The 22,410-nt window shown below is 50.8% G+C and overlaps 1 protein-coding gene across 1 annotated transcript in view; it reads left to right on the forward strand.

Moving 5' to 3' along the window:
• Positions 1 to 22,410, forward strand: part of flt4 (fms related receptor tyrosine kinase 4) — a gene marked incomplete at its 5' end in the record, with an annotated part of 122,234 nt that overhangs the window by 90,845 nt on the left and 8,979 nt on the right. The window contains 6 exons of the mRNA XM_052013299.1: positions 6,227 to 6,321; positions 8,627 to 8,749; positions 12,465 to 12,576; positions 12,661 to 12,760; positions 15,538 to 15,643; positions 21,426 to 21,565. Of these exons, the coding sequence (XP_051869259.1) occupies positions 6,227 to 6,321; positions 8,627 to 8,749; positions 12,465 to 12,576; positions 12,661 to 12,760; positions 15,538 to 15,643; positions 21,426 to 21,565 (676 nt within the window). The remainder of the gene's footprint in view (positions 1 to 6,226; positions 6,322 to 8,626; positions 8,750 to 12,464; positions 12,577 to 12,660; positions 12,761 to 15,537; positions 15,644 to 21,425; positions 21,566 to 22,410) is intronic.

Here is a 22,410-nt window from a genome sequence, read left to right on the forward strand (position 1 = left end):
AGAGGCTGTGGGGGTGTGGCGATGGGCAGGGAGGGGCAGTGGGGGTGTGGCGATGGGCAGGTGGGGGGCAGTGGGGGTGTGGCGATGGGCAGGGAGGGGCAGTGGGGGTGTGGCGATGGGCAGGTGGGGGCAGTGGGGTTGGGGTGATGGGCTGGTGGGGGGCATGGGGTGTGGCGATGGGCAGGGAGGGGCAGTGGGGGTGTGGTGATGGGCAGGGAGGGGCAGTGGGGGTGTGGCGATGGGCAGGGAGAGGCTGTGGGGGTGTGGCGATGGGCAGGGAGGGGCAGTGGGGGTGTGGCGATGGGCAGGGAGGGGCAGTGGGGGTGTGGCGATGGGCAGGGAGAGGCTGTGGGGGTGTGGTGATGGGCAGGGAGGGGCAGTGGGGGTGTGGCGATGGGCAGGGAGGGGCAGTGGGGGTGTGGCGATGGGCAGGGAGAGGCTGTGGGGGTGTGGCGATGGGCAGGGAGAGGCTGTGGGGGTGTGGCGATGGGCAGGGAGGGGCAGTGGGGGTGTGGCGATGGGCAGGGAGAGGCTGTGGGGGTGTGGCGATGGGCAGTGGGGGGCAGTGGAGGTGGGGCAATGCGGCAGGTGGGGGGCAGTGGGGGTGAGACGATGGGCTGTGGGTTTGAATGATGTAGATGTGACGAAATGCTTTTTTACAGAGAGTGGTGATGAGGTGGCACTCTCTGCCTGTCAGTGTTTGATGGAAACAGGGTCAACAGGGTCTTCAGAAGGGAACTGGACAGGCATAATCTGCCAGTCTGTGGGAGGAAAGTGGGGGTAATGAGATTTATAGGGTTTGTATTGAACATAGAACACAGAACGTTACAGCACAGTACAGGCCCTTCAGCCCACGATGTTTTGCTGACATTTTATCCTGCTCTAAGATCTATCTAACCCTTCCCTCCCACATAGCCCCCCATTTCTCTATCATTCATGTGTCTAAGAGTCTCTCAATGTCCCTAATGTATCTGCCCCCACAACCTCTGCCGGCAGTGCGTTCCACACACCCACCACACTCTGTGGGGAAAAACCCCTGACATCCCCCTTACACCTTCCTCCAATCACCTTAAAATTATGTCCCCTTGTGTTAGCCATTGTCGCCCTGGGAAAAAGTCTCTGACTGTCCACTCGATCTATGCCTCTTATTATCTTGTTCACCTCTATCAAGTCACCTCTCATCCTCCTTCTCTCCAAAGAGAAAAGCCTGAGCTCACTCAACCTATCCTCATAAGACATGCTCTCCAATCCAGGCAGCATCCTGGTAAATCTCCTCTGCACCCTCTCTAAAGCTTCCACATCCTTCCTATAATGAGGCAACCAGAACTGAACACAATACTCCAAGTGTGGTCTAACCAGAGTTCTACAGAGCTGCAACATTACCTCACGGCTCTTGAACTCAATCCCCCGACTAATGAAGGCCAACACTCCATACACCTTCTTAACAACCCAATCAACTTGCACAGCAACCTTGACGGATCCATGGACGTGGACCCCAAGATCCCTCTGTTCCTCCACACTGCTAAGGGTCCTGCCATTAACCTTGTATTCTGCCTTCAAATTCGATCTCCCGAAGTGTATCACTTCACACTCCATCTGCCACTTCTCAGCCCAGGTCTGCATCCTATCAATTCCTGTTGTAATCTACAGCAACCTTCTACACTATCCACAACACCACCAACCTTCATGTCATCTGCAGACTTACTAACCCACCCTTCCACATCCTCATCCAAGTCATTTATAAAAATGACAAAGAGCGGGGTCCCAGAACAGATCCCTACGGAACACCACTGGTCACCGACCTCCAGGCAGAATATGCACCATCTACCACCACCCTCTGTCTTCTATGAGCGAGCCAATTCCGAATCCACACAGCCAGGTCTCCCTGGATCCCATGCCTCCTGACTTTCTGAATGAGCCTTCCATGAGGAACCTTATCAAGTGCCTTACTGAAATCCATGTACACCACATCCACTGCTCTACCTTCATCAATGTGCTTTGTTACATCCTCAAAGAATTCAATCAGGCTCGTGAGGCACGACCTGCCCCTCACAAAGCCATGCTGACTGTCCCTAATTAGCCTACGCTTCTCCAAATGCCCATAAATCGTGTCTCTAAGAATCTTCTCCAGTAATTTGCCCACCACTGAAGTAAGACTCACTGGTCTGTAATTCCCAGGGTTATCCCTACTCCCTTTCTTAAACAAAGGAACAACATTTGCCACCCTCCAATCATCTGGCACTACTCCTATGGCCAGTGAGGACACAAAGATCGTTGCCAAAGGCGCAGCAATCTCTTCCCTCGCTTCCCGTAATAACCTTGGATATATCCTGTCCGGCTCCGGTGACTTATCTATCCTAATGTTTTTCAAAAGTTCCAGCACATTCTCTTTCCTCACGTCAACATTCCCCAGTGTGTCAGCCTGTCATACACCATCCTCACAAATGTCAAGGTCTCCCTCTCTGGTGAATACTGAAGCAAGGTATTCATTAAGGACCTCCCCTACCTCTTCCAACTCCAGGCACATTTCCTCTTTTATCCCTGATCGGTCCTACCCTCACTCTAGTCACCCTCCTATTCTTCACATACATGTAGAACGCCTTGGGGTTTTCCTTAATCCTACTTGCCAAGGCCTTCTCATGCCCCCTTCTAGCTCTCCTAAGTCCATTCTTAAGCTCCCTCCTGGCTACCTTGTAACTCTCCAGACCCCTGTCTGATCCACATTTCCATTGTGCACTTCCCCAAGAACATCTGTTCCCAATTTACGCTCCCAAGTTCCTGCCTAATAGCATCAGAATTCCCCCTCCCCCAATTAAATACTTTCCCATATCGTCTGCTCCTATCCCTCTCCAAGGCTGTGGTAAAGGTCAAGGAGTTACGGTCACTGTCTCCAAAATGCTCTCCCACCGAGAGATCTGAAACCTGATCAGGCTCATTGCCTAGTACCAGGTCCAGTATGGCCTCTCCTATAGTCGGCCTGTCCACACACTGTGTCAGGAATCCTTCCTGGACACACCGAACAAACTCTGCCCCATCTCTCCCCTTTACACTAAGGAGGTGCCAATCAATATTAGGGAAGTTGAAATCACCCATGACAACAGCGCTGTTATTTTTGCACCTCTCAAATCTGCCTCCAGATCTGCTCCTCAGTGTCTCTGCTGCTATTGGGGGGGTCTGTAGAATACTCCCAATAGAGTGATCACCTGTTTCTGACTTCCACCCACACTGACTCAGTAGACGATCCCTCCAGGACATCCTCCCTTTCTACAGCTGTGACACTGTCCCTGATCAGCAAAGCCACTCCCCCACCTCTTTTACCTCCGCCCCTGTCCCTTCTGAAACATCTAAACCCCAGAATATCCAGCAGCCATTCCTGCCCTTGTGACAGCCAAGTCTCTGTAATGGCCACAACGTCATAGTTCCATGTACTTACCCACGCTCTCAGTTCATCAGCCTTGTTCCTGAAACTTCTCGCATTAAAGTAGACACACTTCAGCCCATCCAACTGACTGCAATTTTGCCCTTTCAACTGCCTATCCTTCCTCAGTCTTTCTACACTCTGTATCTACTTGAACACTAAATGCACCAACCTCTAACCTATCACTCAGGTTCCCATCCCCCTGCCAAACTAGTTTAAACCCTCCCCAACAGTTCTAGCAAACCTGCCCACAAGAATATTGGTCCCCCTCTAGTTCAGGTGTGACCCATCCCTTTTGTACAGGTCGTACCTTCCCCAGAAGAGATCCCAATGGTCAACAAATCTGAAACCCTGCTCCCTGCACCAATTTCTCAGCCACGCATTCATCTGCCAAATCATCCTATTCTTACCCTCACTGGCTCGTGGCACAGGCAGCAATCCAGAGATTACTACCCTTGAGGTCCTGCTTTTCAGCTTCCCACCTAGCTCTCTATATTCCCTCTTCAGGGCCTCACCTCTCTTCCTACCTATGTCATTGGTATCAATATGTACCACGACCTCTGGCTGTTCACCCTCCCCCTTCAGACTGCTGTGGACCCGATCCGAGACGTCCCTGACCCTGGCACCAGGGAGGCAACATACCATCTGGGAGTCTCTTTCACATCCACAGAATCTCCTGTCTGCCCCTCCCCCTTACTATGGAATCCCCTATCACTACCGCTCTCCTCTTCTTCCTCCCCCCCCCACCTTCCCTTCTGCACCACACGACCTTGCTCAGTGCCAGAGACCTGGTCACTGCGGTTTTCCTCTGGTAGGTCGTCCCCCCCCCAACAGTATCCAAAGCGGTGTACCTGTTATTGAGGGTAACGGCCACAGGGGTTCTCCGCACTACCTGCCTATTCTCCATCCTTCCCCTGACAGTCATCCAGCTACCGGCCCCCAGCAGCTTCGGAGTGACTCCCTCCCTGTAGCTTTTGTCTATGTACTCCTCAGTATCCTGTAGGAGCCGAAGGCCAGGCACGGTAGCATAGTGGTTAGCATAATGCTTTACAGCGCCAGCGACCCGGGATCAATTCTGGCCGCTGTCTGTAAGGAGTTTGTACGTTCTCCCCGTGTCAGCGTGGGTTTCCTCCGGGTGCTCCGGTTTCCTCCCACATTCCAAAGACGTACGGGTTAGGAAGTTATGGGCATGCTATGTTGCCGCCGGAAGCGTGGCGACACTTGCGGGCTGCCCCCCCCCCCAAAAAATCACTACGCAAAAGATGCATTCCACTGTGTGTTTCGACATACATGTGACTAATAAAGATCTTATCTTATCTTATCATCCAGCTGCAGCTCCCGTTCCCTAAGACAGTCTGTAAGGAGCTGCAGCTGGATGCACCTTGTGCAGATGTAGTTATCAGGGAGACTGGATGTCTCCCAGAACTCCCACATCTCACAAGCTGAGCACACCACTGACCCTGGAGCCATTCTCACTACTCTGTCCTGGCACTAAAGGCAACACCACAGCAAAGAAAGAAAGAAACTTACCAGAGACTTAGCTTTACCTCCGCCTCCTCTTGCCAAAGCCTCTTGAGCCGAAGCCTCAGTCCCCCACTCTAACACTGGTCCACTCCAACAATGGCCGCTTTGCTTACGCCAATCTTCCTTTTATTCACTGTTGTTAATTCGCCAATCAATTAGCACCAATTTGCAAATGTGCCTCTCTTCGACTCTGCAAGGTGAAACTCACACGCACACACACAGAGACTCACCTCTTATCAAGGCTCCTGCTCCAAATCTCGCTCCAACTCCCGACTCTGCAAAGTGAAACTCAAGGGTAGGGTAGGGTGAAGGCGTGGCATGGAGCTGGGGGTCAATGTTGAGGAGGGGGCCATGGGTTTAGAATCATAGACTCATACAGTACAGAAACAGGCCCTTCGGCCCAACTGGTCCATGCCGACCAAGATTCCCATCTAAGCTGGTCCAAGTTTGGCCCATATCCCTCTAAACCTTTCCTATCCATGTACCTGTCCAAGTGCCTTTAAATGTTGTTCATGTTCCTGCCTCACCCACTTCCTCTGGCAGCTCGTTCCACATACGGACCACCCTCTGGGGGAAAAGGTTGCCCCTCAGGTTCCCATTTATTCTTTCCCCCCTCACCTTAAACCTATGCCCTCTAGTTCTTGATTCCCCAACCCTGGGGAAAAAGACTGAGTGCATTCACCCTATCTACGCTCATCATGATTTTATACACCTCTGTAAGGTCACCCCTCAGTCTCCCACACACCAGTGAAAAAAGTCCCAACCTGTTCAACCTCTCTCCATGCCTCGAGTCCTGGCAACAATCTCGTAAATCTCCTCTGCAGGGCGACTAAAACTCAACACATTATTCCAAGTGTGGCCTCACCAACATCCTGTACAACTGCAGCATCACATCCCAACTTCCCTACTCACTACCTGGGTTTGAGTGACGGGATGTGGGGTGGAGGAACAGATGGCTGGTGGATGGAGATTTGGGCTGATATGGAGGTCGGGTCATGGGTCTGGGGTGAGAGGGAGTTGGAGTGGTTGGGGGGGGAGATGGGGAGGTGGCTGCCATGGTTCTAGGGTGGGTTGCAGTGATGGGGAGGTGAGGGCCCTGGGGTTGGAGTAACAGGTAGGCAGGGACCACAGGTGGGATGGAGGGTGGGGTTGGAGTCATTGGTTGATAATTAGCTGCTGAAACAGAGTGTGTGTTGGGTGGGCGGTTAGTGCCCTGTTCAGCACTGTGAGCGGAACATTCTCGCCGTTCCCACGTAAACCCATCGACCTGCTTCCTTCTGACAGTCGATGACCTGTGGCAGTGCCCCCTGACTCTCGTCGACCTGATCTGCTACAGTTTCCAAGTGGCTCGAGGGATGGAGTTCCTGGCCTCGAGGAAGGTGAGTGCTCCACAGGGTGGGCACATGGTAGCAGGGACTGAGGCCCCGGAGGGCTTCGTCGCCCCTCCCTGTGAATGAGGGGTGGCAGCAATAGCGAGAGAGAGTGGGGTAAATATCTGGGAAAGAAGCCCCTCCAGTACCACGGGGACACCAGAGGCTGCTGATGCCGGAATCTGGAGCAACACACAAAGTGCCGCAGGAACTCAGTGGGTCAGGCAGCACCTGCGAAGGGAAATGGACCATCGACGTTTTGGCTCGAGACCCTTCATCAGGACTGGAAAGGAAGATGGGAGATAGTATAAAATGGCGGGCAGAAGGGGTGGGGCAAGAAGGGGTGAGATCCACAGCAGATTGGGGGATCACTTCGCCGAGAACCTTTGCTCCGTCCGCCGTACCAGCCGGGGTCTCCCGGTGACCACCCACTTCAATTCCACATCCCACTCCCACACCGACACGTCTGTCCTCGGCCTCCTCCGCTGCCAGGTCGAGGTTAGAGGAGCAACACCTCATGTTCCGTCTGCAACCTGACGGCACCGACATGGATTTCTCTAACTTCCGGTAACCCCCCCCCCCCCCCCGTCTCCTGATCCTACCGGCCCCATCACCCCTCTTTCCCCTCCCCGACCCTCTCCATCTGCCTCGCACCCACACACTCCTCCCTCCGGTTCCCCTCCCCACCTCCTTCCCTCTATTCCATGGTCCACTGTCCTGTCAGATCCCATCACCTTCAGCCCTTTGTCACCTCCACCCATCACCTCCCAGCTTCTGACATCACTCCCACTCCCCCTCCCTCACCTGCCTATCACCCCCCTCACCTGGATCCACCTATCGCCGGCCGCTCGCCCCACCCCTTCCCCCCACGCCTTTATACCGGCCATCTCCCCCATCTTTCAGTCCTGGTGAAGGGTCTGGACCCGAATCGTCGACTGTTCATTTTCCTCCGCAGATGCTGCCTGACCCACTAAGTTCCTCCAGCACTTTGTGTGTTCCTGCAGAACTCTGGCCAGGGGATCGGCTGGGATCAATCCGAGCCTCTTTCCATGGATTGGTACAGACGCTATGGACTGAATGGCCTTATTCTGTGCCGTAGAATGATTTAATTATGTCGGGGCGATCTCACAGACACACAGAATTCACTGGCAGCGGGAAAGAGTGTTCCTAAAACAGGAAGGGAATGTTAAATGTGTTTCCCACTCTACCATTGAGACAACACTTCAAAAAGTACTTCATTGGCTGTAAAGTGCTTTGGGATGTCCTGAGGCCGTGAAAGGCGCTAAAGATAATCGTCCTTTCAACCTCTCCTTCCTTTCCTCTTCTTTCCTGTTGTGCTGGGTGTGACCCGTGAGCTCTCCGCTCCCGTCTCAGGGATGTTGTCTACCCCACACACGGCTCCACGCTGCTCCCTGCTGCTGGCTGCAGAGAACTGCAGGGGGGGACTTGCCACTGGGAGCCAGGCAGCTGGACAATGAGAGCGGCAGCAAGGCATCAAATCCCCTCCGTTCCCTCAGCTGAAGCGGATCCTAATGCAGGGCAGACCAGGTCGTCTCTCTCAAGTGAAGAGCCTGAGAAATTCTGACCCAGATCATCAGAGTACAGACCAGGACCACATGGAATAGAATGAAGCCCAATGTTACCCGAGGAAACTGGAGTGTGAAGAGGGGAGAAGTCTCTCACTGGAGGGTGGACTGAGGGAGAGGAGGGGTCCCTTGGTCACAGAGGAGATGCTGGAGAGTACAATGACCAGAGGTCCTGGGAAGGTGTGAGTTGGTGTGTTCTCTGCTGCAACGAGTCTCTACACAATGGGCTGAATGGCCTCATTCTGTGCTGCACATTTCCACAATTCTCTGGTCTGGTTTTGTTGGCACCTCCTGGGCTCTCTCACAAGGGGAAACACCCTCTCAATGCCTCAACGTCAACACGTTTGATCAATCTGAAACCCTCCATCCCTGAGAATCCAAAACCTGTTGGAAATCAGAAATAAAAATGCACAGTGCTGGAAACACTCAGTGGGTCGGGCAGCATCTGTGGAGAAGTACTCCCTGGCCTGCTGACTCTTCAGCCCAGGTCTGACTTTCCTGTTCCTGTCCTCGGTGTTCCCAAGGATACAGGAGATTAAGGTGGAATCCATGGGTTGAATACTTGTCCTTGTTGAAGTGAATGGAAAGGGCATTGGGTGATGGGTGATGGGTGTGTGGTGTGTGGGTGTTGGGTGAGTGTTGGGTGTGTGGGTTCAGTCCACACTGGGTGACCCAGTGGTGTGTGCAGTGGATTCAGTCCACACTGGGTGACATGGCGGTGTGTGCAGTGTATTCACAGAGACCTGGCAGCTCGGAACATCCTCCTCTCTGAAAACAACGTGGTGAAGATCTGTGACTTTGGACTTGCGAGAGACATCTACAAGGATCCTGACTACGTGAGAAAGGGCAATGTGAGTTTTCAAATCTTACATGACCGACTGCTAATCCTCATAGTCACAGAGTAGGACAGTATAGAAACAGGCCCTTCAGCCCAACACACCCATTCCGACCGTTTTGCCCATCTACATGAATCCCATTTGCCCCCATTAGGATGGTATCCTTCTGCACCTTGCCTATTGAAGCGTCTGTCTCAATGCCTCTTAAACGCAGTGACTGTACCTGATTCCACCCCCTCCTCTGGCAGCAAGTTCCAGATACCACCCACTTACACTGTGTGTAAAATACTTACCTCTCAGATCCCCTTCAAATCTCCTGCCCCCTTGTTTTTGATAACATGGAAAAAATATTTTGACTATCTACCTTATCAATACCTCTCATTATCTATCCAGTCATCCAGTCTAAATCTGTTGCAGTACTAAACCAATTTATCAATTTATCCAGTTGCCTTCTGTTGATTCAATGGCACTTCAGGCAACAAGTGACTCACACCCGAGACTGATTTAACAAACTTCTCTCCACCCTTAAATGATGGCAAGTTTTCTTGTACCCAGAACACCTCAGGTCCTCTCCGTTAGTTGTTCCAAGCCCTACACACACACCCCGTTGTATACAGCCCACGGACGTACTCCAGACTGATCTTGGGTGTGTCTTGCTCTGCAATGCATTGTGTGCAGCTCACACTATCATCTTGGAGAAGCAACCAAAGTACCTTCCACAAGTCCACTGGTCTCTTCAAGGCAGGATGCAGAAAAAGTTAATTTTTAGCCAATGTCCCACCATTTTCAGTGAGTCTATGGAATTCCCTCGCAAAGTGGACTGTGGAGGATCAGTCACTGACTAGACTCAGGAGAGGTGGATAGATTTTTTAGACGTTAGGAGAATCAAGGGAATAGGAGTTAGTGCAGGGAAACAGTGCACAGGTGAAGGTCACTTCTTGAGTGGCAGACCAGGCTTGAGGGGCCGAATAGCCTACTATTGCTTCTATTTATTACATTCTGATGTAGAATTTCAAAATTTGCTGATGAAATCCAAGCTGTGCTTTTCCCGCCCAGGGAGTGTGTGGTGGGAGACAGGTCTGAACCTCGCTCTGTGTCATTCTAACTGAGGGGTTTAAGGAGATTAACCATTCAACAGGACAGGGAGGGAGAAACTATTTGGACTTTTTTTAATTTCAAAGTATACTTTATTCAGAAAAAAATTCTAAAGTATACACAGAAGTGAAGACATTTTCATAATGAATAACGTTATTTCATTACATAACATTAACACATAATCAGTCATCAGAATCAGGACCAGGTTTATCATCACTGACGTGTTGTGAAATGTGTTGTTTTGTGGCAGCAGTTCAGTGCAAGGCAAAAATTACTGTAAGTTACAAAAATAAATAAATAATGCAAAAGAGGAATAACGAGGTAGTGTTCATGGGTTCATGGACCGTTCAGAAATCTGATGGCAGAGGGGAAGAAGCTGTTCCTGAAACATTGAGTGAGGGTCTTCAGGCTCCTGTACCTCCTGGGCATGTCCCGGGTGGTGAGGGTCCTCAGTGATGGATGCCGCCTTGTTGAGGCTCCATCTCTTGAAGATAAGATCTCTTTATCAGTCACATGTACATCGAAACACACAGTGAAATGCATCTTTTGTGTAGAGTGTTCTGGGGGCAGCCCGCAAGTGTCACCACGCTTCTGGCGCCAACATAGCATGCCCACAACTCCTAACCCATGCATCTTTGGAATGTGGGAGGAAACCGGAGCACCCAGAGGAAACCCACGCAGACACAGGGAGAACGTACAAACTCCTTACAGACAGTGGCCAGAATTGAATCCGGGTCACTGGCATTGTAATAGCGTTACGCTAACCACTACACTACCGTGACTGCTCTTGATGTCCTCAATGGTGGGGAGGGTTGTGCCCGTGATGGAGCTGGCTGAGTCTACAACCCTCTGTAGCCTCTTTTGATCCTGTGCATTGGAGCCTCCATACCAGGCGGTGATGCAACCAGTCAGAATGCTCTCCACTGTAGAAATTTGTAGAAATTTGCAAGAGTAATTTACCAAGTAAATAGTTATAGTCACAGAGCAACACAGCACAGATACAGGCCCTTCGGCCCAACCAGTCCATGCCAACTGCGATGCCCACCCAGCTAGTCCCAATTCCCTGCGTTCAGCCCATATCCCTCCAAGTATCTATCCAAGTGCTTCTTAAATGACACTGTTGTACCAGCCTCACCCACTTCCTCTGGCAGCTCGTTCCATATACTCACCACCCTCTGCGTGAAAAGTTGCCCCTCGGGTCCCTTTTAAATCTTCCCCCTCTCACCCTAAACCTATGCCCCCTAGTTTTGGACTCCCCTACTCTGGGGAAAAGACTGTTACCGTCCACCTTATCTATGCCTCTCATAATTTTAAACCCTTCTATAAGGTCATTCTCCCACGTTCCAAGGAATAAAGACCGAGCCTGGCCAATCTCTGCCTATAACTCAGGCCCTCGAGTCCTGGCAACATCCTTGTAAATCTTTCTGCACTCTGTCCAGCTTAACCACATCTTTCCCATAACAGGATGACCAAAGCTGTACACAGTGCTCCAAGTGCGGCCTCACCAATGACTTATACAACTATAACATAATGTCCCAACTGCTATTCTCAACGCCCTAGAGTTCATAGGGTTTAACACCAGTTTTGTGTCTATTGTCAGGAAGGTCCTGAACTGTGACCATTCCCCAAACACCCCCCCCCCCATTGGTACTTTTCTTTCTTTATTTATTACAATGCTCCCAGCAGTTTTGGATTACAAGTGACCCTCACTGCCCAGGACACACCCCAGCCTCTGCGGCACCCAGCAGTCCCAGAATGCCTTCAGTGAGCCAGTCGACACCATGTGCTCCCTCTCCAGGGACACCTGGGCACGGACAGATCCCAGGAAAGAGGCAGGCAGTTGGCCTAGATGGATGCTGCCTGGTCTGTTAGTGGCCACCCTTGCCAGGTCCAGGAGCAGGTTGACAAGGAAGTCCGCTGATCCACTCACTCACCTCCTCTGTACCGGGTGCCCGAAGATCAGGAGCGTGGGGCTGAAGCTCAACCAGAACTTGAGGAGCAGCCTTTCCAAATACTCAAATAGGGGCTGCAACCTCTCCCACTCCTGCCCTGGGAGTGAGTGATGGGACATGTAAGGAGACCTTTACTTGCATCTGCCCTTGGAATGTTACTTGAGGGCTTGAGTTATAGAGAGAGGCTTGATTGATGGGACTTTTTTCCCTGGAGTGTAGGAGGTTGAGGGGTGACCTTACAGAGATTTATAAGATCATGAAGGGCATAGATAATGTGGATGGTCACAGTCTTTCCCCAGGGTGGGGGAGTCTAAAGCGGGAAGCCATATATTTAAGATGAGAGGGGAAAGATTTAAAGGGGACCTGAGGTGCAACTTTTTCACACAGGGTGGTGGGTGTGTGGAACGAGCTGCCAGAGGAAGTGGTCAAGGTGGGTGCAACCGCAACGTTTAAAAGACATTTGGACAGGTACACGGATGGGAAAGGTTTAGAGGGATATGGACTAAATGCATACAAATGGGACTAGCTCAGATAGACAACTTGGTCGGCATGGACAAGTTGGGCCGAAGCGCCTGTTTCCATGCTGTGTGACTCTCTGACTGTATTTGAGTTTCTCATTAGTCGGGGTGTGCCCTGGGAGTGAGGGACAGATTGTAACTCCCACTTTCCCTCTCCTGTTTCAGGCTCGTCTCCCGCTGAAGTGGATGGCTCCGGAGAGCATCTTCGATAAAGTCTACACCACCCAGAGCGACGTGTGGTCATTCGGAGTTCTCCTCTGGGAGATCTTCTCCCTAGGTGAGGGCACTTACTGCCGATCTGGTCTGACTGAGCCTGTTGTTGACCTCATCAGTGCCAGACTGATCTCCCCTCTCATTCCAGGTGTCTCTCCCTATCCCGGAGTCCAGATCAATGAGGAATTCTGCCAACGGTTGAGGGAGGGAACCAGGATGCGGGCTCCAGAATACGCAACAGAAGAAATGTAAGGAGATGTCTCTGCACCACATGATCCTGGGGCCAATACTGCGTTGTCCACGTTTCCTCAGCAATGGTTTAGAGATTTAACGTGACACTTACTGAGGTGTCCAAGATGATTGAATGTTCAACAGGACAGGGAGGGAGAAACTATTTCTACTGGAAGGGAGAGTCCAGAGTCAGGGGGTGATGCCCAAGAGCACTTCACCACAGAAAGGGAGTGGGCGGTGTCTGGGACTTTCTCCCCCAAAGAATTGTCCAGGCTGGGGGCGGTCAATCGAAAAATGTCAGCACTGATCTAGATGGATTTCTATCGGACATGAGAACCAGGGCATGTAGATGGGGGCTGAGTTGAGATCATTCATGAGTTCAGTCGACACTAGAACAGGTCTGAGGGTCTGAAAAGCCTCCTCAATTTCCAAAGTTCCTCGAACCAGGCGCCTTCACTGCGTCAGGGTGCCGTGGTGGAATTCATTCATGTCGCTCACAGAATCAGTGCAAGGGGAGGCCATTCAGCCCATTGTGACTGTGCAGGCTCTTGAAGGAGCTCTCCATCTGATCCCCTCATCCTCTCACTCTGCCCCAGCGAGTGGTCTCCTTTTCCAATATTTATACAATTTACTTTCAATTCTGCTTACAAAATCTTTCCAAGCAATGCTTTTCAAATGAGATTACATATATGTTAACCTTGCCCTGGGAGTGTGTGATGGGACGGTGTAAAGGGAGCTTCACTCTGTGTCTGACCACGGGAGTGTGCAATGTGATGGTGCGGAGGGAGCTTCAGTCGGTGCCTGACCCCGGGAGTATGTGATGGGACGGTGCAGAGGGAGCTTCACCCTGTGCCTGACCCCGAGAGTGTGTGATGGGATGGTGTGGAGGGACCGTCACCCTGTGTCCAACCCTTGCCATGCCAGCTCATTTGGTGTGAAGATATAGGTGTCAGATCCCACTTGATGACAGTCTGTGTGCTGCTAAGGGAATGTTGGCCGATATCCACTGCATTTCCCAATATCTATACTGTGCCCATGTGAATGCAAGTCTCTCCTCAAATCTCTTCATAGAAGAGGTGGGACAGTCTTCACATCCCGGCCAGTATTTAATCCTTCGTCCTTGTCCTGATAACAGACCGGTAGAGTGGTGAGAAGTCTCCTCGCACAGAGAGTAGCTGTAATCTTGAATTCTCTGCCTCAGGGTGGTGGACACAGGAACACCTGGGGGGTTCAGAAGGATTTTGAGCGGGTATGGGACAGGCAATGATTGCCAGAGCTCTGGAGGAATGGGAATGAAGGAGGCACTCGACTGAGAGCTGACAGACTCGATGGGCCGAATGGCCTCCTTCTCTGCCATAACACTTCTGTCAGTCTATAATTATGTAGTGGTTAAAAATGTGGTTATTAATCTCACTGCTTTTCGTTAAAGCTTGCTGTACACAATTTCCCATTCCGGTATTCCAAAACCGACTTAAATAGAGTAACTCCTGTCACTGTGAAACACTGAGGGGTGGCTCATAAATCTGGCGATAGTCAAGACAGAGGTTGATTGATTCATGAGCACTGAAATAATAAAGGGACTAGAAAGAGGCCATTTGGCCCATCAAGTCTATGGCAGCTCTCAGAGCAATCCCATTCCCCCACTGTTTCCCTGGAACTCAATGGACTGTGTAATGAATTGATCTGCACGATCGGTGTGCAAGACAAGTTTTTCACTGTATCTCGGTACCAGTGACAATAATAAACCAATTCCAATACCAAAATTTATTTCCTCTCATATCTCCATCAACACCCCCCTGATCCCACCCCTCACCCACACACTGGGGGCAATATACAGCAGCCAATTAACCCACCGACCCGCATGTCATTGGGATGTGGGAGAAAACCGGAGCACCCGGGGGAAACCCACGCAGTCACAGGGAGAGTGTGCAAACTCTTGTATAATTTTTGTATAATTTATGTTTAATTTATGTTTATCTTGTGAATGCTGCTTATCTGATGCTCTGTGCCTGTGATGCTGCTGCAAGTAAGATTTTCATTTCACCTCTGCACACATGTACCTGTGCACACGTGTACCTGTGCACACGTGTACTTGTGCACACGTGCACCTGTTCACACATGTAGCTGCGCACACATGCACCTGTGCGCACATGTACCTGCGCACACGTGCATCTGTGCATATGGACTTGACACAGACACAGTCAGCGCCTGAAGTCAGAAGTGAACCACTGCTGGACCTGTGAGGCGGCTGCATTATCTGCTGCACCACTGGGAGCACCGGGTGCAGGGGATGAGAGAAACATGATCAGCTGCAATTTTATTAATCATCAGAGCAGGTGTGAGGAGTCGAACGGGCAGCTCCTGCTCCCATTCCCTGTTCCTGCATAAAACTCCAATAATCCGCCATCCAACTATTCAGAATTCCAGTGGGATCAGCATCTGCTTCACTGGGGGGTCCCTGTTCCCTCATCCCCTGAAACTCACAGGGGTCCCTGTCCCTGCACCCCTCTGAAAGATGTTGAGCTTAAGTTTAGCTTCACTGATAAATGTATTAAAATACGGTGTAACATCTAAAGAAGGGAATTTGAAGTGTGTTGTGTTATTAATAGAAATAACATCCACTACTGTAAGTTGCGCCAGCCCTGTATGTGCGAAATTATTGGAGGTTTACCGTGAACATTTCTCTTTGTGAACACTTCCTCACATCACGTCGTCGCTGGTCAGGAAGTTTAACCTTCCAGAAGCTCATTAACCAGCAGGTGACCAGCTAATGATAATCTGCTTGTCCTGGTAGTTATCGGATCATGCTGAACTGTTGGCAAGGAGAACCAAAGGACAGGCCAACCTTCTCCGACCTGGTGGAGCTCCTCGGAGACCTGCTGCAAGCTAACGTCCAGCAGGTGAGATCCTGGGGTTGTGCCGGCTCAGTCCAACACGCACACAATTGTCAGCTGAAGTCGTCCATCAGTTGATGAGTTCAGTCATAGAACCATAGAACAATACAGCACAATAAAGGCCCTTCGGCCCACCATGTTGTGCCGACCTTCAAACCACTCCTAAGACTATCTAACCCCTTCCTCCCACATATCTCTCTATCTTAAATTCCTCCATATGCTTATCTAACAATCTCTTGAATTTGACCAACGTATCAGCCTCCACCACCATCCCAGGCAGCGTATTCCATGCACCAACCACACTCTGGGTGAAAAACCTCCCTCTGACGTCTCCCTTGAACTTCCCACCCATTACGTTAAAGCCACGTCCTCTTGTATTGAGCATTGGTGCCCTGGGAAAGAGGCGCTGGCTGTCCGCTCTATCTATTCCTCTCAATATCTTGTACACCTCTATCATGTCTCCCCTCATCCTCCTCCTCTCCAATGAGAACAGCCCTAGCTCCTTTAGTCTCTCCTCATAATCCATACTCTCCAATCCAGGCAGCATCCTGGTAAATCTCCTCTGCAGCCTTTCCAACGCCTCCACATCCTTCCTATAAAGAGGCGACCAGAACTGGACACATTACTCTAAGTGTGGCCTAACCAGAGTTTTGTAAAGCTGCATCATTATTTTGCGGCTCTTAAACTCGATCCCACAACTTATGAAAGCTAACATCCCATAAGCTTTCTTAACTACCCTATCTACCTGTGAGGCAACTTTCAGTGATCTGTGGATATGAACCCCCAGATCCCTCTGCTCCTCCACACTGCCCAGAATCCTGCCATTTACCTTGTACTCTGCCTTGGAGTTTGTCCTTCCAAAGTGTACCACCTCACACTTCTCTGGATTGAACTCCATCTGCCACTTCTCAGCCCAGCTCTGCATCCTATCAATATCCCACTATAAGCCTTGGCAGCCCTCCACACTGTCCACAACACCACCAATCTTTGTGTCATCTGCAAACTTGCTAACCCACCCTTCCACCCCTCATCTAAGTCATTAATAAATATCACAAAAAGTAGAGGTCCCAGAACCGATCCCTGTGGGACACCACTAGTCACAGCCCTCCATTCCGAATGCACTCCCTCCACTACAGCCCTCTGCTTTCTACAGGCAAGCCAATTCTGAATCCACACGGCCAAGTCTCTCTGGATCCCTTGGCCTCTGACCTTCTGAAGAAGCCTACCATGTGGAACGTTGTCAAACAGCTTACTAAAATCCATGTAGACCACATCTACTACAATACCCTCATCAATCTTCCTGGTCACTTCCTCAGAGAACCCTATCAGGCTAGTGAGGCAAGATCTTCCCTTCACAAAGCCATGCTGGCTGTCCCTAATCAGTCCATGATTCTCTAAATGATCATAGATCCTATCTCTTAGAATCCTTTCTAGCAGCTTACCTACCACAGACGTAAGGCTCACTGGTCTGTAATTCCCTGGACTATCCCTACTACCTTTTTTGAATAAGGGGACAACATTTGCCACCCTCCAATCCTCCGGTACCATCCCCGTGGACAACAAGGACTCAAAGATCCTAACCAACGGTTCAGCAATCTCCTCCCTTGCCTCCCGATGTAGCCTGGGGAATATTCCGTCAGGCCTCAGGGACTTAACTGTCCCAATATTTTCTAACAGCTCCAACGCATCCTCTCTCTTGATATCTACAAACTCTAGAACATTACCCTTACCAACACTGTCCTCAGTGTCATCAAGACCCCACTCCTTGGTGAATACTGAAGAGAAGTATTCATTGAGAACCTCACCCACTTCCACAGCTTCCAGGCACATCTTCCCACCTTTGTCTTTAATCGGACCTACCTTTACTCTCGCCATCCTTCTGCTCTTCACGTAGGAGTAAAAAGCCTTGGGATTCTCCTTAACCCTACTCTCCAAAGCCTTTTCATGTCCCCTTCTCGCTCTCCTCAGTCCCTTCTTAAGTTCCTTCCTTGCTACTCTATATTCCTCACGAGCCCTATCTGATCCTTGCTGCTTACACCTTATGTATGCTGCCTTCTTCCTAACTAGTTGTTCCATCTCTCTTGTCACCCATGGTTCCTTCACCCTGCCATTCCTTCTCTGCCTCACTGGGACGAATTTATCCCTAACATCCTGCAAGAGATCCCTGAACATTGACCACATCTCCACAGTACATTTCCCTGCAAAAATGTCATCCCAAGTTACACTCCCAAGTTCTCACCTTATAGCCTCATAATTCGCATTTCCCCAATTAAATATCTTCCCATCCTCTTTGCTCCTATCCCTGTCCATGACAATGCTAAAGGTTATTGAGCAGTGGTCTCTGTCTCCCAGATGCTCACCCACAAATAGATCTGTCACCTGACCCGGTTCATTACATAAAACTAGATCTAATATGGCATCCCCTCTAGTCGGCCTGTCAACATACTGCGTCAGGAATCCGTCCTGGACACACTTAACAAACTCTGCCCCGTCTAAACCTTTGGCACTAAGCAGGTGCCAATCAATATTTGGGAAGTTGGAGTCTCCCACGACAATAACCCTGTTATTTTTGCATCTTTCCAGAATCTGCCTCCCAATCTGCTCCTCAGTATCCCTGCTGCTACCAGGGGGCCTATAGAATACTCCCAGTAGAGTAACTGCTCCTTTCTTGTTCCTAACTTCCACCCATATTGACTCTAGAGAGGATCCTTCTACATTATGCACCCTTTCTGCAGCTGTAACAGTGTCCCTGACCAGTATCACCACCCCTCCTCCTCTTCTCCCCCCCCCCCATCCCTTTGAAAACACTGAAAACCAGGAATGTTCAATATCCATTCCTGCCCTGAAGTCAGTCACGTCTCTGTAATAGCCACAATATTGTAGTCCCATGTACTTATCCAAGCTCACAGTTCATCTCCCTTATTCCTGATGCTTCTTGCATTTAAGTAAATGCACTTTAGCCCGTCCACCTTACTACTTTTACAGCCTGTACTCTGCTTCTCCTTCCTCAAAGCCTCTCTACCTGTCAGATCTGACTTTTCCCCATCCCCTTCTTCCTCTGACCTACTCCTCTGGTTCCCTTCCCCCTCGCAAACTAGTTTAAACCCTCCCGAACTACCCTAGCAAACCTGGCTGCAAGGATATTGGCCCCCCTCAGGTTCAGGTGTAACCCATCCTCTCTGTACAGGTCCCAGCTTCCCCTGAAGAGATCCCAATGATCCAAAAACCTAAAACCCTCCCTCCTGCTCCAATTTCTCACTGCCATCTCCTCCTATTCCTAACTTCACTATCACGTGGCACTGGCAGCAATCCCGAGATTGCTACCCTCGAGGTCCTGTTCTTCAGCCTTCTGTCTAGCTCCCTGAACTCACTTTTCAGGACGTCATCCCTCTTCCTACCTGTGTCATTGGTACCAACATGAACCACGACTTCTGGCTGTTCTCCCTCCCGCTCTAGAATCCTGTGGACCCGATCAGTGACATCCCAGACCCTGGCACCTGGGAGGCAATGAACCATCCGGGATTCATGCTCACTGCCACAGAACCTCCTATCTGTTTCCCTGACTATCGAGTCACCTATCACTACCGCCTTCCTCTTCTCCCTTCCCTTCTGAGCAGCAGAACCGGTCCCAGTGCCACAGACCTGGCTACTGCTGCTGGGCCCCGGCAGGTCATCCCCCTCAACAGCTTCCAAAGCGGAAAACCTGCTACTGAGGGGAACAGCCTCTGGGGTCCTCTGCACTGTCTACCTGTTCGTTTTCTTTTTCTTTTTCTCTCCCTGACAGTCACCCTTCTATCTACTTCCTGGACTCCAGAAGTACCTGCTCTAAGGAGGGTGACTGTCTCCTGATGTACAGTATCTACATAACTCTCTCCCTCCCTGATGCCTCGCAGTGTTTGAAGCTGCAACTCCAGCTCATCAATTCTGAGCCGAAGTCCCTCCAGCCTCAAGCACTTACTGCAGACGTGGTCATGGTGGACCGCAGCAAGGTCCACTAGCTCCCACATCAAGCAGCTGCAGCACACCACCCTGTCCTCCATCTGAACTAATTCTTTTTTTCTCACCCCTACCTAGTTTTTTCCTACTTAAAAATTTCTAACAGGTAACAGATAAACCTTAGCTTTACTTACCAGCTACTCTCCCGCCTCGCCCCTTTACGCCCAAGTCCCTTGAGCCAAAGCCCAAATCACTCTGCTCCCTCTCACTCCGCTGCCCGCTCCGACGCTGCCCGCTGGATATGGCGGTCTTCTTTTTAAACTGTGCGCGCGCTAATGACTGATGTCACACGCCTGCGCAGTTTCTCCCCGCTATCCCTGAAACCATTAGAAGGAAGAGAAAAAAACACTTATCTCCTCGGAACTCCTCGGCTGCTTCTGTGCGCCGGCCTCTCGCTCCCAATCCAAGTGAGGAAACTCATTGAGCTTCCTTCATCTCCCCCACAGGGACCGGCTCTCGCTGAGAGCTGATCTGTACCTTCAGCTTCCTGACCATGGGAGACAGGTGGGGAGTTAACCCCGGGGTCTGAACCCATTGCTGACCCCATGTCTGCTTCTTCCAGTCAGGGACAGGGGGCAGGAGTCCCAGCACAGAAGGATGAAGGGTGACACAGTTGGGAGGAACAGTTGCACATCTGTCCCCCTCTGCGTAGACCCTCAGTGAGCAGCAATCTGTCCTGTATCCAAGGGTCACCAGTTCAATCCTAGAGCTCAGCCTTCCCTGGACCCTCCTGCTTCGTTTCTCCTGGTGCTGGGCATTTGCCTGCTGATCACTTGAATGATCTAGTCATGATGTCAATGTGCCTCTGAGGGGAGCACCCTTGGGAAACCTCACATTAACCGTCCAAACAACTGGGAGCCCACAGGGAAGAGAGCTGCATCTGAGGGCTGGCAGGGTACTCACTTCCTGGTACCCTGACCCGTCCAAAAATCCATCCCGGCACAGATGGCATCCTTTGGATGGGATGTTAAACTCTCTTGTATTTTCCCTCTTCCCCAGCGCTAACGAAGGGTTTTCCACTGAAGCATCAACTCTGTTTCTCTCTCCACAGACGCTGCCTGACCTGCTGAGTGTTTCCAACATTGTGTGATTTTATGTCAGGTTTCCAGCATCTGTATATATTCTGACTTCCCCTCCATGCCTGCTGTGTTCCAACAGATAAGGAAGAGTTTTACTCCCTCACACTATTTGTCCCTCAGCCGAAATCACTGGCTTCCTGTAACCACCAAATCAGTCACAGAGTTGTAGAGCAATACAGCATGGATACAGGCCTTTTGGCCCAACCAGTCCATGCCGACCACGGCGCCCATCCAGCTAGTCCCAATTTCCTGCGTTCGGCCCATATCCCTCCAGGCCCTGCCCCTCCATGTACCTATCCAAGTGCTTCTTAAATGACACTGTTGTACCTGCCTCACCCACTTCCTCTGGCAGCTCGTTCCATACACTCACCACCCTCTGTGTGAAAAAGTTGCCCCTCAGGTCCTTTTTAAATCTTTCCCCTCTCACCCTAAACCTATGCCCCCTAGTTTTGGACTCCCCTACCCTGGGGAAAAGACTGTTACCGTCCACCTTATCTATGCCCCTCATAATTTTAAACACTTCTATAAGGTCGCCCCTCATTCTCCTGTGTTCCGAGGGAGCAAATTGTGGGAGCTTGCTGTGCACAAGTTGGTTGGTGTACTTCCCATCTCACAACACCAACCACAAAATGTGTGCAAATGCTGAGGAAGTGTTTGCGGTGTCTATGACTGTAAATGGTGCCACGTAAATTCAAGGCTTTCTGTTCCTCTAGGATGGGAAGGATTACATCCCCCTCAGTATGTTACAGGCCACGGAAGGAGATCTGGCCATTTCCCATCTTCATTCATCCTTGGCTCGTGGGGACGCTGAGGTGTCTGAATCGAGGATACGAAGTGGCAGTATCGGACCACGGTAAGCGTTGGGGAGGTTGACACTCTCTCTCCAGGATCAGAGACCAGACCGTTTGCCATCAGTCCAACTCAGTGTCCAATTGGTTCTCCTCCCAAACCATCCCTGGCTCAGCCCCTTCCCACCTCACACCGGGGGGCCAGATCCAACTAACACTAACATCATCGGCCAATCACAGACGAGAGCAGCAATGTTCCTCAGCTCTGCTCCCAGTGCCAGAGGTGGTATCCTTGAATCCTCTGTTCTCACTCCCAGAGATGCCCTACTCTGGTTATCATGCCCCCTTTACCCCAGTTAGACCCCCCCACACACACCAGAAGGCACCCACAAAACACATTCCCTGCTCCCCACCAGCTTCAGTCCCAGCAGAATGTTGCACTGTCTCCAGGGCACCACAGACAAAGCAACCATGCTAACTATGCAAACCCGGTGCCACAACCTCCTGCCTCCTAGATATGCACACCATCCCTGCCACCTCCTACCCCTCACCCACATCAATGAGGGAGCCCAGCACCATCTCATCTTTACAAGAGACCAGTAAACCTCATCTTTACCAGAAACCCATCCATAGCAGCTGCATGCTCAGCCCTCACTCCCTGCTGCACACGTATCTGTTTCCGGTGAGAACATAGCCTTCACCCCCGCACACACCGCACTACACACACAGGGATGCATTTGATATTGGAGTGTGGGATAGAGTTGGAGTTGTATTGCGGTTGGTGTTGGAAAGTGTTGAACTGGTATTTGGGTCTGGCTTGTGTTGAGTGTTGGTTTAGGGAGTGGTTCATTTTGTGTTGGTATCTGGCTGTGGAATGTGTTGAGTATTGGTGTTGAGCTCTAATATTACG

This window comes from Pristis pectinata, chromosome 4 (assembly GCF_009764475.1).
Source record: "Pristis pectinata isolate sPriPec2 chromosome 4, sPriPec2.1.pri, whole genome shotgun sequence".
Taxonomy (NCBI): Eukaryota; Metazoa; Chordata; class Chondrichthyes; order Rhinopristiformes; family Pristidae; genus Pristis; species Pristis pectinata.